This window comes from Pipra filicauda, unplaced genomic scaffold (genome assembly GCF_003945595.2).
Source record: "Pipra filicauda isolate LSUMZ 115617 unplaced genomic scaffold, ASM394559v2 scaffold33_size4404698_pilon, whole genome shotgun sequence".
Lineage (NCBI taxonomy): Eukaryota > Metazoa > Chordata > Aves > Passeriformes > Pipridae > Pipra > Pipra filicauda.
The window spans coordinates 176,699-191,389 of NW_024104465.1; the positions used below are offsets into that span (position 1 = coordinate 176,699).

The following is a 14,691-nucleotide window of genomic DNA, read 5'->3' on the forward strand; positions in this document are numbered from 1 at the left end:
TGTTTTTTTTTTTTTTGTTTTTTTTCTCCATTAAAATTGTCTCCAAAGTTTTCACTGAAACATTTTTAATCATTGCACAGAGACATCAATACTGTGACATACTATGGAAAAGACTGCCAGGAGCTGTCCTGCACCGGGACGTGACGGGGGAAAGGGGCCCCTGATGGAGTAAGAATATACAGGCACTGGTCCGACACGATGTCAGTAAGAGAGACAGAAAGAGAGAGAGCACGCCCGTCAACATGGGGAATGTTGGGTTTGCAAGTTTTATCCTTACTTGGTTTGCTTTTTATCGGTTTTGTTTTTTAAATGGCAAAGAAATTTAACCTCATCTATAGTCCTCCTTGGGATACTCTAATGTGACCAAATTCCCAAAGCCCATTCGCAAGCTCTCCATGTCAAACGTCTCAATCTCTCGCTCCTGCTTTTCCAACAGAAACTTGATCCTCTCGCTGCGTTCCTTCTGGAGGGCGGCGAGCTCCTCTTCGATCTGAAACGAGCACAGTCAGCAGCCCCCAGCACAGCAGCCCTGCCCCAACCCCGTGTCCCAGCCGAGCTCCAGGGACCCCCTGCAGCTTCCCCCCGGAACGTACCTTTTGTTCCAGGTGTGCCCTGCGCAGCGACACCCGTTGCTCCAGCTTCTGGAGTTCCCTTTCGTGCTGTGCTTCTGTCTGCATCTTAATTTTGCTCTGGTACGCGTTGAGCAGCTCCATCTCCTGCTGGAGTTGCAGTCTCAGGGCTTGGCATTCCGCTTCCTGGGCCTCGTCCAGCCGTAGCTGTAAGGACACCGGGAAAACAACGCTCACACCTCCATTGGTAATTCCTCTGCTCCGACACTACTGGCACGGCTGCTCTTCTTTCCCAAAGCCAGGAGCCTCTGGCATTGGGAAAATCATGAAGAACAGCTTCCCCACTCACAGAGGCAGAGCCTCAGGGAAGACCCAATTCTAAACCCCAGCACACGAGGGGCAGCAGGGAAACCACACGTGTTCTGTGGGATCCTTATTCCAAGAGGGAAAGTGCCACCTGCTGCATTATTTAAACAGCTCTTATAAACACAACCATCCGGTGGCTGGAGAAGACCATCCCAGCCTGCTGTGAGGCCTGACAGCCTGACTGCTCCCCCTCCCAGGGACACCCACGTACCGCCTGCGAGGCCATCATCTCGTTGATGCTCTGCTCGTACTGCTCGGCCAGGATGGCGAGCTTCCGCGTCTGCTCGTCCTTCAGGCTCTTCAGAATTGTCTTGTGCTCACTCTTTGGAGTTACTTCCAGCTGGTGATTCTTCAGTGCTTTGTACTGCTTAGTTTGCACTTTGCATGTGTCCTGGAACTGCTTTTTGATCTGCATTTCCATAGCCTGCCAAGGAAGGAACGATGTGAGGAGCGCAAAGAGCTTTGGGGACGGAGAGGTTATGGTGCGTCCAAATGGATGGGCTGGTGAGAACCACAGCTCCTCTGTGCTCTGTGCTGTCGCCTGCAGCTCGTGAGCAGGGTGTGCTTCACACAGGGACCTAACCAGGAGCACCAGCTCAGGCCGTGGCTGGGCCAGGAACAGGGCCTGCTCAGCCCTCCCCGGCCCAGGGCACCTCTGTCCTCCACCCCTGCTTCCTGCAGGTCACCCAGCCCATCACCTGCCACCTGCCTCCCAAAATACATTTGCTTTTTCACAGCCTCCTTCCCATTCTGCTTCTGTGCCCTATGAGGAAGCTGCAGATCTGAAAACTAGCAAGGGTGTGACAGAGTGACAGCAACGTGCCTTCTCCCTGGTGACCAGTGACAGGACCCGAGGGAACAGCTGGAGCTGTGCCAGGGGAGGTCAGGAGGGATACTACAAAGAGGTTCTTCCCCCAGAGGGTGGTTGGACACTGAACAGGCTCCCCAGGGCAGTGGCCACGGCCCCACGGCTGCCAGAGCTCAAGGAGCATTTGGACAATGCTCTCAGGCACAAAGTGGGATTGTTGGGGTATCCTGTGCAGGGCCAGGATTTGGACTGGATGATCCATGTGGGTCCCTTCCAGCTCAGGATACTCCATGATTCTGTGACACTGGGAGGAGGAAGAGGCCTTTCCTACAGGGAGCAGCTCAGAGGTCTGTGACCAACCTGCAGCCGAACTCAGGCAGTGCACAGTGCTCAGCACACCCATGTCCTCTCTCCTCTCCTCTTAAAGCAGCACCCAACCCCTCTCCATATCGAGGTTTCCAGGCTGACACCAGTGAGGGCCTGAACAAAGCACAGCTCCTCAGAAGCAAATTCTGTAACACTTTTCTCAGAACTGGACTATTTTTACCCAGCAGCCTCAATTAGCACAGCACCTAAAAAACCCTCCCTGAGCTCTGTGCTGTCACAGCCCACAACTTCCTTATGCAGAGCAGCCCTGTGCAAAGGGAAGGGATGCAAGGGAGAGCACAGGGTGTGGAGAGCAGCGGTCCCACAGCGCGGATGAGGCAGCCAAGCACGGCCCTGCCTGCCCGGCAGGACAGAGGCAGGAGGAGGAGGAGGAAGGAAGGAAAGCTTCTGGCACCTTCAGGTTCTTTGGTTGCTGCCGGAGCTCCATGAAATGCTTCCTGTGCAGCTCCCGCTCCCGCCTCTTGTTGTATTCCAGCTGGTTCTCGAGCTCAGTCTGGTGCTGCAGCCGGATCAGGTCCATGCGCAGCTTCTGCAGCGTGTGCAGCTGCCGGTACTCCAGCTCGCGCGTGGACTCGTCGTGCCGGATCAGCATCGCGTGCTCCATCTCCTTCTGCGTCCGCTTCTTGTTCAGCTCCTGCACCAGAGCACAAGGAAGGGCTCAGCAGGGACGGATTCTCCACCTGGAGATGCTGCAGTCGAGGTCATGAGGCCAAGTGTCCTGGTCACTTGTCTACATGACACCAAAGATTTCGTCTGTCACAGGGGAACACAAACCCAGCAGCGCCATGGGGATGCTAACAGTTACCTCCATCCATCCATCCATCCATCCAGCAGCTCTGGCATGGCCCCGGGAGTCCCCAGCAGGTGGCACTGGGACCCCACACAAGCCCTCTGTGATTACTGAGAATCACAGCAGCTTTTAATAAGTACAACTCAGGGCTGGTGGCACTGACAGAACTGAAGGCTCCTGTTGTCTGGTTTAAATTCCCCTGTGCCCCTGCTTGGTACTGGAATGAGGCTTCTCCCAGGTCACTTTTATGAGAATGGCCAAAGCAGTGGTGAAGGGCTCCAACACCACCTCAGGTGAGAAAAAGAATAGTCCAGGTGGGTTTTGGCCCAAGGTGCAGCACGTTTTTAAACTGAGGACAGAACCCAAGGCTCACCGGGTTTCACAGTGTGCAGTAAAGCTCTGCACAGTCCAGCATAACCCACACTGAGCTACAAGCCAAGGAAGGGGGAGACACCAGTTCCCTCTTGATAACTGCCTGTATTTCTGCCTCAGTGTATCAGCCACAACCTGTGGAGCACGGAGCTGACTCCAGCTCAGTGGAGCTGTGATTCCAGCTGTACCCCTTGCTGATACTTCACAGATGGTCTGCTGGTACATCCCAGATCCAGCCCTCAGGTTTACAACCTCACTGCTCCACGCTGGAGTCAGACAGGCACAGCGGGGCTGCCCCACACCACACGCAGTGCCAGGCCTGGGGAGGGCCCAGTGCTGCCTCAGCCTAATGAGTTTCTGCAGGAGAAGCAAAAAAAAAATAAAAAAATCTAATTATTCTGAGCTGTTGCTCACACGTTGTAATCCTGTTGTGTCTCTCAACAGCAGCACCTGCAAACAGGCACTTCAGGCCCTCTGGCTGCTACAACTGGGACAGGTTTGAGCTGAGAGGATGGGCAAGGAAACAGGGCCTGGGCTTGTCTCTGCCTTCTTGGCCATAAGGGTGTTGCACGTCTTTACATTTAAGAAAAATTTTCCCCCCACAGCCAAGATTAAAAATGAGATCATTTCCCAATGGCACAAAGGCAGCTGGGACACTGAACAGGCTGTGGCATGTTTGTCTTCACCTCAGGACAGCTCAGCCTCTCTGGAGCCCGTTCCACACCCGATTTCAGTTCACACAGCATGAACACACACAGAGTCACTCCACTCCTCTCAAACACTTTCCCACCTGCACAAAAAGAACCTCCGTGGTTACTTAAAAATATCATGAAAGCCACATTCTGAAAGTGTTATTTACTTCAGGTGTCAGATCCAGTGTATCTGAAGCAGTTAGCAGGGATTTTATTTTCAGGACATAAACAATCAGATCATTCTGAAAATTATCAGGTCCCTCTTAAGAGCTTAAATGCAGGAGCTCAGGGGTGTGTTTGCTGGTTAAATGCCACGCTAGGTAACTGAACTCTGTTCTCATCCCTGCCACAGAGCTCTTACTTGCTGGGGTAAGGGTGCCCAAATCTGATTTTTCACACTCATTCATTCTCAGCGTGCCTGAGTTGAGATGTCTGGATGTGATTTGCAAAGCAGCTGAGCAGCCCCAGGCACATCTGAAGTCAAGGGCGGCAAAGCTCTGAACAAGTGAAAAGTATGCTGGAAAATTTGACATAGCAGGCCAAGTGCAATTAGATATTTTTGACCATTCCTCACTCAGTCTTCACTAAAATACCCTCTTATTTGATAGTCTTCATCCAAAAATAACATAAATGAAGAATTCAGGTACTACAGAAAAATCTACAAGTAGCAACTCCTCCTCCAAAGTGGTATTTGACCACAGGCATTAACTAATGAGGGAAAGCAGGATGGGAATAGCTCCTCCTCAACAAACTACTGCCCCATCCCACAGCTCTCACAAACTGCCCTGTGCTGTGAAGGCAGCCCAAAGGATCCCCCAAAATCCAACACCTGGGAGCTCAGATGAGGCATCTGGCCCGGGGTGGGTATCCCACATCATGTTTCTGTCTGCCAGTCAACGATGCCACCCCTCCTCAGCTAATCAAAGCAGCCACAGCTGTGTGGAACACTATTCCCCACAGCTTTTTCCCCACTTTTTTCCCCAGTTCTGTTTAGCAACTTCACACATGAAGATCTAACCTCAGTCAGCAGCTGTTTTAGAGACATGGAGCTAAAGCAGCTAAAGAAATGCTTGGAAAGGAAGTGAGGAGTGCCATACTTCCCGAATGTTCTGCTGCTCCATCTCGTGCCTCTTGATCATCGTTTTTCTCTTGAAGGAACGGCAGTTTTTGTCGTAGTAGAGTCTCTGCTGGCTGAGAAGTTGGGCCTCCTCTTCAGCCTGTGTGTGCTGCAGGTTCTCTTTATGTTTGGATATTCTTTCTTGCTTCTCTTTCTTGGGCGTGCTGTGGTCCTCGTTCATTTCCTGCAGGGGCAAAACAAGGCTTCCCTCAGGATCACGGTCACACAGGGCTGGCAGGAGGCACTGGCTACATCCCTGCCATTCAGGACCCCAAAATCCTGCTACAACACCAGGTGCCAGCAGAACCTGACCCATCACCCGGCCATGCCCAGCCCTGCTGCCTCCAGAGTTGTTATGACCCACACCAAGAGGAGGAAAATTAGCCACTAAACACAGACATTTGGGGAGTGAACAGCACTGAGAGGAAAGAGAGTAACACACCGCTGCAGGGGAGGCTCTGGCTGCCCAGGAGGGAGGACAGGTCAAACCCCTCAGGTCCCTTCCCAGCTCTGTGCCTGCTTTACAAACAGTCCAGCCTGGGTTTAAAGTTTCACTTCAACAGGTCTCATGCCTGTAAATCACAGAACAGGGCTCCTTGCTATTCATTTTCTCACCTTTACATTCTTAACAGCAAATTATTTTTGCAGCGTGGTGGGGACACTGTAGTTAAATAATGCACTTTGGCACAGATCAGCCATATACTACATTTTTATACATACTTCTAATTCATATAAGTGATCATAGGGCTTTTAGTCAAGGGACACTGAATGGCTGCTCTGAGTACTTACACCTTAAATAAAAAAAAACAGATGAGGAGAAAGTGGAAGAAGAATTCACTTCTCTGTGAAGTCCCATTTTCCCTCATCACCCTTGGTTTCAAAGATTCTGCTCTACAGCAAGTTATGAAGGCACCTCTAGCACCCCCAGAGATTCTTCTGAAAATGCTGCCAGATGGTCCCAGTTCCTGAAATTTTATTTGCTGAGCATCTAAATTTGCTTCCAAGCCTGACAGGATCCCTTAAACCCCTGGGCTGGCTCTGCTTTATCAAAACCAAAGACTGGCTTGTGTTCATTCCACACCCCTTCAGCCCTGAAAATGAGGGTTTCTTGCCTCTTTAATCTTTTCCTTGCAAAGCTTGTATTGTTTCTTCTGACTTTCTAAAAAGGTCGCCAGGTCTTTCTTTTGCTGAGCCAAAATCTGTTGCTGGAATTTCTTTTCATCTGCTGCAGCTGCCTTTGCCTGCAAGGTACAGAGAGGAAAAAAATAATAGAGAAACAAAGGGTGAGTAGGTACAGAATCCAGCACAGATCAGTCTTGTGCTGTGTTTTTTGGTCATTCCTCCCTCACTGTGCTAAACAAAGCCATGAGCATTAAGCCACAGGAAAACTGCTTGCACTGAAAATCCATTATGGCCATATAAATGTAAGAGTTTTCTTGTGCTTCTCATCTCCCCACCAAAACCCCCCCAGGAGGTACAACCCCACTAATTCACTGCGTGGATCAACATGTTGATTTTTAAACAGAGCGAGGAGCAGCAGCAAGGTTTGTCATCCCCTCAGCCACGAGGCAAAGCTCCTACAAGGTCCCCACAAGGATCTCCAGCCTCTCTTATGAAGCTGTCACTGGCTGTGGCACTGGTGGATGCCAATGGAGTGCCCATCATCCAGAAGGATGACTTGAGGCTGGTTCACCAAACTGGCCAGGGCAGCTCTGGACAGTGACCACGCAGAGCACGTGGGGTTGAAGCAGCAACTCCCACAATCTTCTCTTACCTGGACTCACCTCTCCCTCCAACCCCACTCACCTCCTTGTCCATCACAGCCACCTGCTTCTTGGCCAGCTTCTCCAGCTCGATGGACGAGTTGTTGGCGTGTGTCTCCACCTCCTTCTGCAGCTTGAGGCGGTGCTCGTCCATCTCGGCCTTCAACTTGTTTTCCAGGGCGATCAGCTGCTTCTGGTGCTGGCGCCGCATCCGCTTATATCCTGACATCTGTTCCCGCAACTCGTTCTCCTGCTCATGCTCATGGATCTGTCTTGTAACCTGATGTCAGGGAGAGGGGAAGAAGTGCTGCACGGCCTGCCTTTCACAGACAAGCTGTCTCCACGTTGGAGCTCACCTGTAAGCCGGGCCCTGCTTTGCTGTCCTCTCAGAGATCAGCTTTCAGGGAATGCTGCTCCAGGTTTCAGAGGTGCTGCTGTTTAATGTCACAGAGACATAAGGTTTCTCTCTCCTGATTTTTAGACCCCCCCACCTTTTCCTGAGACTGCTGTGTGTGTTTTCGGTAACGCAGCAGAAAACGCCATGTTACAAATAAAGGAAGTTACTGGTTATTTATCACTCCAGGAAACACTGCAGGAGATCTGGAAACAAAGGTGGCTGGATGATGGACAACCTTCTTCAGACACAGGGGATAACTTTTTTCAGACACAGGACTCAAATCCTGAGGGTGACATGGACTTACAAGATGGGATCCATTTTAAGAACCTCTCAACCCGCCCATTCTTTCCTTCCTTCTCAAGTAATGCCCCAATGCCAATTCAGTCCTTCAACACCTATTTCCTGCTATGAGTAGCCTCCTTCAAAATTTCTCCTTAAAATTCAAAAGGATGGTAGACTGAGCTCATTCCCTCCTAGAATTGAAAGTTTTCTAACAAGGGAACGCTGTTCTGGAACTGTGTGCTCTTAACAAGATTGATCAGATGGTCTAAGCAGATTTTAAACCCTGCTCAGCTGAAACAAACTCACAAGTTCCACATTCATTTCCATGCCCAAGTGTATCCATGCGAAAGGAAGGCAAAAAAAAAAAAAAAACCACCCAGTAAGTCGTGCCAAAAATGTTCAGAAAAAAATGCAAATGGTGATGCTTCCATTTCAAAAAAAGAAAAGTGTCTAAGAATGATTTCTATTTTCTTAAAGACAGTCTCAGGAACGTCACATATAAAGATCTGCTGATCCTTTTTATGACCTGGGAGCCAAAACTGGAGGACCTGATTCTGTGTGAGGGGATCTCTACTTTTGTGCTGAAGTGTGAAGCAAAGAGCTCAGCCCTTTGAAGGCGATCAGTGACACTTTACAAACCAACAGCCCTTCCTGCAGCCTGCAAGAGCCCAGCCTTGCTGATGGATTCCTCCAGAGCAGCCCAAAAAACTGGCCTCTCCTACAGGGCTGCTGTCACTCGAAGGCAGTTTTTCAAGGATTTTCAAAGTTCAGACACAGGATGGGATGTACCTACAGACCTGAGAAGGTTCAGGTTCAACAGAAGAGCAGCTGCTTTGTAGAGCAGCAAACCCAGCGCACTTGCTGGCAGCCCTGTGCGCCAGGACCAGGAGGTGACAGGAAGCACTGATCAAGTAAGAGCTCTGAAATCACCAGGCAAGATTAACACCCCAACTGATGTCACCCAAGGCAGGCAGCTTGTGCCACCTCTCTCAGCTCAAATGACTCCCAGCACTTGGGAGGAGTGTGAAGAGGAGCTTAGGAAGAGCCTCTCAAAGCCTTCACCTTGGAACGGATTAACAGCAATTTACAGCAAATAGGTGCCAACCCAGAAAACTATTGCCAGAGCCCCAAGGAGAGAAATGAGACGTGAAAGGATGAAGGTATGGAAGGGGATGGCCTCTGTCTCCCCCCATCCCTTCCAAAGACAACCCCAGAGGGAAAAGGAAATGTCTGATGGCAAAGAAACCAAAGGACCAGCGTGCCCAGAGCACTGTGTCAGACCAGGGGTGGTGGTGGATTAGCGAGGTCAAGCATCCACCACGAGGTAAGAGATGAGGTGTAAATCACATCCTCCTTGTGCAAGGAATTTCAGGATGTGCTTCTGAAGTTGACTGGATTAAACACATACTTACACCTCAGCAGCCTTCAAATGCTTGGGACTAGGTAACAGAACAGATCTCAGCCAGCCACCAGGAGCGTGTGAGATTGTAGGAATGATCATGGAAACACAAACACAGTGCTAGCCCTGTGTATTCCTACAGTTCAGAAAGCTTTTGGTTTTTCCAAGCATACCAAGGACAGCCACACTTTGCACAAGCTGGGAAGTGTTTGTAGGAGCTGGCACGCTTCAGTCAAGTAAGTCAAGAGTAAGATCTCTGCCAGAAGCTTCCAGGTGAGGAAAGTTCCTCTGAGAAGCCATCCAAGTTGATTACAAGAGACAGATGCCAGGTAAGACAGGCAACCCCCCCACACTTCACACATGCCATTTACCATGTCGAATGACATCCAGCTTGGGGAGAACAGACCTGGTCAGGCACTTGTAGAGACAGGGGAACCTCCACGCAGCAGCACAAGATCTTCCTGGATGTGCTATTTTTGAGGCCCAGCCCTTTTGTGAGCAGTGGGACGTTCTGCACGGCACACTCCGTTCCCAGGAGTTGGCAGAACAAAGCAAACAGCAAGAGCAGAAGAGAAAAATGGATCTAGGAACCCTCTAAGAACTTCACCAGTCTCCCCTTCGGTCTGATCTCTAATGAGATGTAGAACATGCACTTGTTTTATTTACAGCAAAAATCATTAACTGTTATCCTTTTTTTTTTTTTTTCCCACCCCATTTCCAGTTTTGCTCAGCTTTATCATGACAAGAATTCCATCTTGGAAAGATTTCCCATTCAGTCTGGGATATTTATCCCTAACAATAGGATGCAATTCCTAATTATAAGCTTAGCTGATAAGGCCTTTCAGAAGATGAGACATTAAAAAGTCTGAAGAAAACAAAAAGTGGCTTTCCATTCCTGAAGATGAGAGAGAAGAAGAGCAGACTTGGTGGTGATCTCATAGATTTAATGTCTGCATTCAGGTGCTCATGATAAGGACTTAATTCATCACCATAATCTCCAGTCAAGCCCAATGCTCTTCAGGACTCTGACTTCGAAGACAAAGTCTGCACATGGTGATCTCAGGGAGGGATGGATTTGGAAGGAATGAACATTAGTTACTGAACATGCCCAGTTCAGCACCACAGAAGTCCTTCAGACTAAGCATGAATGAATAAAGGATTATGGCTTTAAAGATTAAGCCCCTAATGAATGAACAGCTCCAGCAACCATTTTAAAAAGGAAATTTGGGGATGTTCCAGTAATCACCTTTCTGGTGTTCTTTGACAACGACGCTTGGAACTCCATGAACTATTCAGAATATCCTGAGCTGGAAGAGCCCCACAAGGATCATGAAAATCCAACCCCTGATCCTGCAGAGACACCCCAACAATCCCCCCCTGTCCCTGAGAGCGTTGTCCAAACCCTTCTGGAGCTCTGGCAGCCTTGGGGCCGTGCCCACTGCCCTGGGGAGCCTGGGCAGTGCCCAACCACTCTCTGGGGGAAGAACCTTTTCCTGAGATCCAACCTAACCCTGCTCTGACACAGCTCCAGCTGTTCCCTGGGTCCTGTCAGTGGTCACAGAGAGCAGAGGTTGGTGCTGCCCCTCATGAGGAAGCCCCCAGCCATAACCCCATAGATTAGGACGGGGGAAAAGATGACAACTGAACTGCTCGCTGCCAAACCTGTTCTGCACATAACCAGAAAATGTCAGGGTCCTTCACAGCAGAAAGCTGCAGTTTCCTGGAGCTCTCTCTGCAGCACACAATAATCAATCAGGTCATCAGCAGAACCAAAAACCTGTACAAACCAGAACAGCTTTTATTAAGGTATGACATTTTCTCAGTTTCTTATCTCTCTGTATCTTTGGCACACACAGAACTGAGAAGAGAGATGTCTTTTCCAACCTACTCCCACAGGCAGTTCACTTGCCATAAAATCCAAACTTTCTCTCTTTCACCCCTCCAAGATTTTTGCTTTACATAAGGGAGTTGAGCTCACAACTTCTCCTCCAAACCAGCAGCTGTTCAGAGTTTCTTCTACATTGTTTAACCAAGACACTGAACCCTTTCCTAAAGGACAGTTATTCTCACCTCTTGATAACCAAAATACTGAGCTCCTCTGTGCTGGATGAAGCAGAGCACTGAGCAAGACTCCACCAGCAGCTTCTCAGAGAACTCAAAGGTGAGAAAGAACAAGTTCAGAAATTTTAGAGCAAAGGTCTACCAAGGCAGAAGCCTGATGAATCCATTTGGGGAAACTCGACCCTCTGGAATAAGAAGTCATTGCTTCAGCAGAAAAGGGTGCAAGGGAACAGCTTCATGTGAAGGCACCTGGTTTGGGAGCCAGGCTGCCCTGGTGTCACTGTCCTGGCTATATCCAGGGAATCCTGCTCACGTGGATGTGGACATTTGGCTCTGCAGACCCTGGAGATCACATCCTTCTTTTGCTGGCATTTGGACTTCAAAGGGAATGCCAAGGCCTTTGAAACAGTGTCCACACTGTCTGATCTTTCTAGGAAATCAGATGTCATAGATGTCAGGAAGAAATCCTTCCCTGTGGGGGTGGTGAGGCCCTGGCACAGGTTGCCCAGAGAAGCTGTGGCTGCCCCATCCCTGGAAGTGTCCAAGGCCAGGCTGGACAGGGCTTGGAGCAACCTGGGCTAGTGGAAGGTGTCCCTGCCCATGGCAGGGGGTGGAATGAGATGAGCTTGAAGGTCCCTTCCCACCCAAACCATCCTGTGATTCTATGATGACTTCATGAAGCTTTAACTATTTGATCATTTAATTTGAGAACTGTAAAAGCAGCTTTTGAGGAGATGCATGAGGAAGTGGGGATTTAAGGGGTCAAACTTGAAAGGTACCCAGAAGTGCAGATCAGTGCATCTCTGAACACATTTAAAAAACAACTTTCACTTGAAAATAACTATATGTGTAGTCTTATCACCATGCAGAACCTCTGCCCTTCTTTTTAAACACAGGGCTTAGATTTCTAGTTGTAACTTTTAATTTATGTATCATTGATAGTCTGCAAAAGAATATGGAGATGTGGTAGGTACCTGATCTCCATTTCACATGGCAACTTTCCCTGCAACAGCAGAAATATGCAGGGTATTTTCCACCACTGTTCCATGTGAGTGATGGTTTCTGTTACCACAAAAAATGATTAAAGAGAAAAGTGATCTAGGAAAAAAATGACTATTAAAATTGATGATTGAATTATGACCAAAGTTAAGCTCCTTCAATTTTCTAACCCACATTTGCTCATTTTTTTTCTTTAACCTGAGTAATATCAAGGCACTCCTGAAAGACCAGAAAGGTACATTCACAGCCTGTTTCTCTGGGGATAGTTCTTTTCACTGTTTTCTCTGGAAGACTGTCCAGCTTGCTTCTGATTCACATGATGCTTCTGCAGAGCAACAGGGCAGGGGAATCACTCTGAAGATCACTGGGTCATCCGGAGTGTTCAGCTGCCTAATGTGAGTTCTCCTGTGACCCCTGCACTCGCTGAAACTGCTTCAGCTTGTTTTTGGAAATAGATCCAGCTTCCTTTCAGGAATGACAGTCTTCCCTCCATCTGCAGTATCCTGATCTAAGGCTGAATAACAAGGAATTGAGGCCCCAGGCCCTGGACTGCACCACCAGGAACAGCTGTGAACAGCCCCCAGACTTGGTGCTTTTCTTCTGTCCCACTGCCCTGCTTTCATGTTGGAGGGTGGTGTTCAGCAAATCCCATAAAAAGAAGTTTTTACACCCAAATACCACCCCATACTATTGAATTTGGGGTCAGAACTCCCATTTGCTGATTCTCTGCAATACAATCCACCTGATGCTCCCAAGTGCACAACCTTCCTGTGCCCGGGAAGGTGTTCCCAGCTGCTGAGAAACCCACTGATGGGCAGCAGCAAGGATGTAGGGAACCATCAAAGCTTGCTTTTAAAACACTGTGGGATCTTGGACATCCATTCACACAGGAATCATCTTTTCCAGATGCCACAGAAAGAGTAAATTAACACGGAGAGGTGAATAAAGTCTGAATTTCTGATTCGCGCTGTAAATTCCAGACACCTTTTGGCCATTCTCAGCTCCATGACTGACCCTGCCCTCTCCATAGATATTTCAGTAGGAGACAGGAAGGCTGACAGAAGTTTTCCCTCGGCCAGAGGAGCAGCAGCTTTTGGCATCACTGCCCACTGACATCACCCAGGCACTGAGTGGTGACCGAATCCACAGCGACAGGAAAGTGTTCTGACACCACGTGGGCACCTCAGACACAGGCACTGGCACCCAGGTTCTGTGCAATAGGTTTAAACTTGGGGGGTTTTCCCTCCCTCTGGATTTCCATTTTGGAACATGAAGAGGTGGGAATGCAAGATTATTAAAGGGAAAGCTCATCACAGTGAAATATTTCTGTGGTAAACACAGGGAAACTTCTCCCTCAACCATGTAACCCCAGAAGCTAAGGACACACCAACACCTTGGAGTACCAAGGTTGGGAACTTCCCTCTACACTTGGAAGGGGATACATGTGTGTGTGTATGGTGGGGACAAGAGAGCTTTTGCAAGACACATAATTCCATGTGCTTTTCCAAAGGCCCGCTGGCCAATTTAGGAGCTAATGAGTGTGATTCCCACTCCCCCAAAGACACTGTGCTGTGCAGGTACTGCCCACCTGAGGTGTGCACCCAAAGCTGTCCCCACGTGAGCCCAGAAACGGTCCCTGTCAGAGCATGTTCCACAGAAAACCCAAAAAAGAGAAGTTTTCCAGAAAGCCAACCATCTTCCCCACCCAGGATTGATTTTATCTTTATCATCACCTGGTCGCCAAAGCAGAGAGATTTAGCAAATCCAAGTGACCAAGGAATTAAGGCAGACACAGTCCCAGCCCCACAGGAGGCTGCCATGGGATTTAGGAGTGACCTTGCGACACGAGCTGTCTTCCCCAGAGCTCTGGCAATACCTCACAGCCCATACTTTCATTAATTCCCAAAGGGACCTGGTCATGCAATCCCTCCAAGCCACCCAAGTAGCCCCAGGGGTGACAAATTCAAGGAAGACAGGAGTTATGGACTCTGCTGCTCAGGCAGGACAGAAGGTGCAGCAGCTTTCCACAGGGAGTAAAAGAACATGAATATATTCAACACACATATCAATTTATCAATGAAATTGTATGTATGTTTGGAGTATGATACTTGAGTCATTCATCATTTCTTCCCTCCAGCCAACCTAACTGGGTCCTACTTTTATCTGCTCAGTGCAGGCAGTAGTGCTGGCACTACCCTGGGTGCAAACACACACACATACAAAAGGGAAAAATTCCCAGGGCAGAGGGTCTCCAGGAGACCAGGAATCATTGCCTGTGTCAGGTGTGCTGCATGAAGTCCTTTAATACACACATTTCTAGGTCACTCTTTAAACTGGGGGGGAGCAGGGAGGGAAAGGGGAGCAGGGGACACTGGCCTGGGGAGCACTCAGGGTATGGGGACCCCAAAGCACACCTGCAAAGGATGGGACTTGGACGCTCCCAGGAATGCCACAGCATCATTTTAGATTTTAACAGCAGCAGCAGCAACAATCACACAGGAAAATTTTGGCTGCTGGCACTGCTGCTGCTTTTTCCCCTCCCCTCACAACCTTTTGCTGTGGTCACACTCACACACACACACGCACACACACCGTGCCTTTTGCAGGCAGAAATGGGAAGGGATTTGGGGGATCAAGAAATGGTGGTATGGAAGGAGAACCCCCACGGTGGAGGGAGGGTGAAGCGGGA

The 14,691-nt window shown here is 49.2% G+C and overlaps 1 protein-coding gene across 2 annotated transcripts in view; it reads right to left on the reverse strand.

The window, feature by feature from the left end:
* Positions 1-14,691, reverse strand: part of TAOK3 (TAO kinase 3) — a 46,864-nt gene continuing 32,173 nt past the window's right edge. For both annotated transcript variants that reach the window (XM_039384192.1, XM_027714376.2), the window contains 7 exons: positions 6,908-7,144; positions 6,214-6,342; positions 5,082-5,285; positions 2,525-2,764; positions 1,147-1,359; positions 594-776; positions 1-490 (listed from right to left, as the gene is read on the reverse strand). In XM_039384192.1, the coding sequence (XP_039240126.1) occupies positions 329-490; positions 594-776; positions 1,147-1,359; positions 2,525-2,764; positions 5,082-5,285; positions 6,214-6,342; positions 6,908-7,144 (1,368 nt within the window). In that variant the 3' untranslated portion in view covers positions 1-328. The remainder of the gene's footprint in view (positions 491-593; positions 777-1,146; positions 1,360-2,524; positions 2,765-5,081; positions 5,286-6,213; positions 6,343-6,907; positions 7,145-14,691) is intronic.